Here is a 3,380-nt window from a genome sequence, read left to right as displayed (position 1 = left end):
TTGCAAGATGGTGGAAGCAGAGACTCTCAAGTCTCCTTTTAAAGCTCTCAGAGCCACACCCATGACCACTATTAAAACATCAACTTAATTACCTCTTCTAGGTCCCACCTTTCAATTATCATAATAGGATTTCCCACCCTCCACAGTTACAGTGGGGATTAAACTTCAGTGACTTTGAGGGGTCATTCAATCCACTGCATGGCCTTTATCTTCTCATATGGTTGAGAGCAACCTACTAGGAATGAGATGTAAACTGGGAGTTCAAGGAACATGGAAAAACACTGCTGAAAAACCAGAAGGGTGTAGTCACAATAAAACCCATTTGTAGCAAGCCAAATGAGAAAAGTGAAGTGTCTTGTCTTTTTCTGGTAAGTTTGGTGGTCCAAAAGGAGAGTAAAAGCAGCAGTGAAGGGTATGTGCATAAGCAGAGAAGGAGTCTTCTAGCCTGACCAGGGAGCCCAGGGTAAGAGATGAGGTGAATTGGGAGGGTGTGACAACCAGCAGTCCCCAGAGTGGGCAATTCCATAGATGTGGAGAATGTAAGCTGTCCTAAAGAGGCCAAATACAATGTGATGATGAGGTCCAAGCCTGTCGATGACAAGGTCCAGGGTATAGCTAAAGCAACGTGGAATGGACCAGGTGGTCTGGGAAGCCCATATCTGGCAGAAAAGGAGGCAGGGCAGGGAAGTAAAAGTGAGCCACAAGAGGTGGATGCTATGATTAAATGGCAGTGATAAATGGAGGTGTGGCATGTATTTAAATGAGTCAACAGAGTGTCATTTCCAGGGTATATGACTGGCATCATGACTCTTGGCTCCCAACCTCCCATTTCCAATTTTGGCTAACATACAAAAAGTACTATCTCCATGACAGTAATTTCGGGGAGGTGGGGGTGGGGGGAGGGGAACCAACCACACTGAAGTAGGGCACAGGTAGAAGAGAAAAGGTGACAGAGGTAATGTCAACAATTGTCCATCGCAGAGCTGGGGACACATGGGCACAGCATAAAGTGGTAGTAGGCAGAAAACAAGATTAGTAGCGGCATGAAGTGTCTGAAGATCCCGTAAGGATATAGACAGGACTCAGGAGTGAGAAGCACATGCCCAGAGGTGAGACACGAAGGGGGGATGAGTGTGTCAAAATGCTGCACGTAAGTATGAGAAAGAATCAACCTGGAAAGACGAGGTCCACCAGGAACATGGCACAGAAACAGTCCCAAACAGGCAACACTAGTCTAGTCATAACCCAGATACTTAACCAAGCATATCCCAACAGTTTGGGGGCACCACATGCCGCAAGAAACCTACTTTGTCTCAGAGAGCCTCAACTCTTCTCACTTCAATGAGGGATGGTGACCAGGATGCTTTAGCAAACTGCAGCCCAGATGGGATAGAGCACTAAGAACCAAGATTTCAGTCTTTGAGTACTGCATTCACAGAATGAAAACAAAATTGCAATAAGGCATAATGACCACATTTAAAAAAGAGGAGGGGGGGACCTTTCTGTAGAAACAACTTTTCTGAGTTTTCTTATGTTAATATGCAGCTGAGACACAAAGTTAATCTTTACAGGAATGAGCGAGGACAGTGTTCTAGAAAACACCTCTTGCAAATAAAAATAACCAGGGACTGTCAATTTTTAGATATGGTTGGGATTTATCACTAAGCTATTCAAGAGGGCTTCTCCTTCACATATGAATTCCATAATGACACATAAGGAGATTTTTTATAATAAAAGCTTATACTCTGTACTTGGGAGTACACTGTCACTCTGGGAAGTGCAAAAGTCTTACTTCGTGTATGTTTACACAGCCCCTTGCTTTCCTGAACAGGGCCACTAAAAGGTCCATAATGGTCCCTCGCCCAACTCTGCTCAGTGACTGTACCAAGGAAATCGCATAGATTCCATAAGAAAGAAGGTATCTGCTCAAAAACATTTAACAGAAGTTTTGAGAATCAACATCTCTTGATGCAGAAAACTGAACGGCAGGCAAGATATTCCTTTCCCTTTTGAAAAAAAAGGCTTAAAGATGTTTAAAATTTTTTATTTTAAAATAAAACTGATTCATAAAGTGGAAGAAGAAAGTATTTCCATCCAGTGCTCTGTATCCACTTTCAACAAGCTGTTGGAAACAGAAAAAAGAAGAAAATTAGAAATTTATAATCTTTAACTTCAAATTGTTGTTTTGTGGTGTTAAACCAGAAACTATAAAATTTGGTGTTAAAGACAAGAAAACTGAGGCCCTGAAAGTTTTGGATGCCCAGCTCTGATGGAAAATCTAGGACTAGCCAGCTGCAAGGCTCATTTCCAAGTCACTGCTCGTTCCACTTGACCAGGCTGCCAACAACCTAAGAATTCAGACTGGCGTTTACAAAACGTCAATGCAGAGACGTACTATGGTGCTACCAAGGATGTCATTGAAGAGAATGACAAGGGGGAACAAACGTGGCGAGCACACCTCCAGGGTCCGTTCTTTCAGTATTTTCCATTTTGAAGGTTGATGCCAGGGTGCAACGACATTGCACACGGTAAGACATTCCCATTAAACACCTTAGGTGAGCTAAACTACGCCACCTACGAGCAAGTTATTAGGAAAAACAAAACTTCCTCCTTTTTCTTGGGTCTGTGGGAACAAGTCACAACTCCGGTCTCCCCGTACAGTGCCACTATATGTACCACTCACAGACATTCCAGGAAGAGCCAGCCGGGCAGGGCAGGCGGCGTGTGTAAGGCGAGCGTGGCTCAGGCCCGGGCCGCGCCGGGAATCCCGCGCGGGCATGGCAAGGTGGCCGCGCCGGGTCTCAGGCCAGGTCCAGCTTCTTCTGCGTCGTCGCCAGCTTGTCCTGCAGCCTCCGCTTTCTCCAGTCTAGGTAGCGCCTCCGCAGCCGGTTCGCCTGCCAGCCCACGAGCACTCCGGAGGCGAACGCCACCAGCACAGAAAACTGCAGCGTCCTCTCGGACACCTCCGCCATGGCGGCCGGCGGGCGATCAGCGCGGCCTACGGCGCGGCCGCGGGGTCAAACGGCGCGGCGCGTTCGCGGGCGGGGCGCGCGCGAAGAGGAGCGGGGCGGCGAGGAACGCCTCGCGCAGCCTGCGGCGCGTCGTTCCCCCGCAAACTTGCCGAGACGTCCGCCAGCCGTCTCCCGAAGACTCTTCCAGCACTTGGATGGCCGCATCCCCCGGTCCCCTGAGCCTCTACAACATCTGTCTGACATTAATCAGATATCGCCTTGCATTATTAGCTAACACTGGGGGGTGTCTTTCCAACCTGCCCGTAAGCGCAGCAGCTCCTTGTATTTTCTCTCAGCAATAGAATGTCAGCCACGTGTATAACTTTAAATGTTCCGGTAACCCGTTTTTTAGAAAATAAATAGAAACGG

The 3,380-nt window shown here is 47.5% G+C and overlaps 1 protein-coding gene across 1 annotated transcript; it reads right to left on the bottom strand.

The window, feature by feature from the left end:
- Positions 1-2,028: 2,028 nt before the first annotated feature.
- Positions 2,029-3,010, bottom strand: MTLN (mitoregulin). Its single transcript, XM_063078869.1, has 2 exons — positions 2,684-3,010; positions 2,029-2,122 (listed from the first exon to the last, which is right to left on the bottom strand). Exon 1 carries the CDS (start codon positions 2,970-2,972, stop codon positions 2,802-2,804), a length of 171 nt encoding a protein of 56 aa, XP_062934939.1. The 5' UTR covers positions 2,973-3,010; the 3' UTR covers positions 2,029-2,122; positions 2,684-2,801.
- Between the last annotated feature and the right edge of the window lie 370 nt (positions 3,011-3,380).

Source organism: Cynocephalus volans, chromosome 14, assembly GCF_027409185.1.
Source record: "Cynocephalus volans isolate mCynVol1 chromosome 14, mCynVol1.pri, whole genome shotgun sequence".
NCBI lineage: Eukaryota > Metazoa > Chordata > Mammalia > Dermoptera > Cynocephalidae > Cynocephalus > Cynocephalus volans.
The sequence above is the reverse complement of the archived record's forward strand: the minus strand, read 5'-3'. Positions and strand labels throughout refer to the sequence as shown.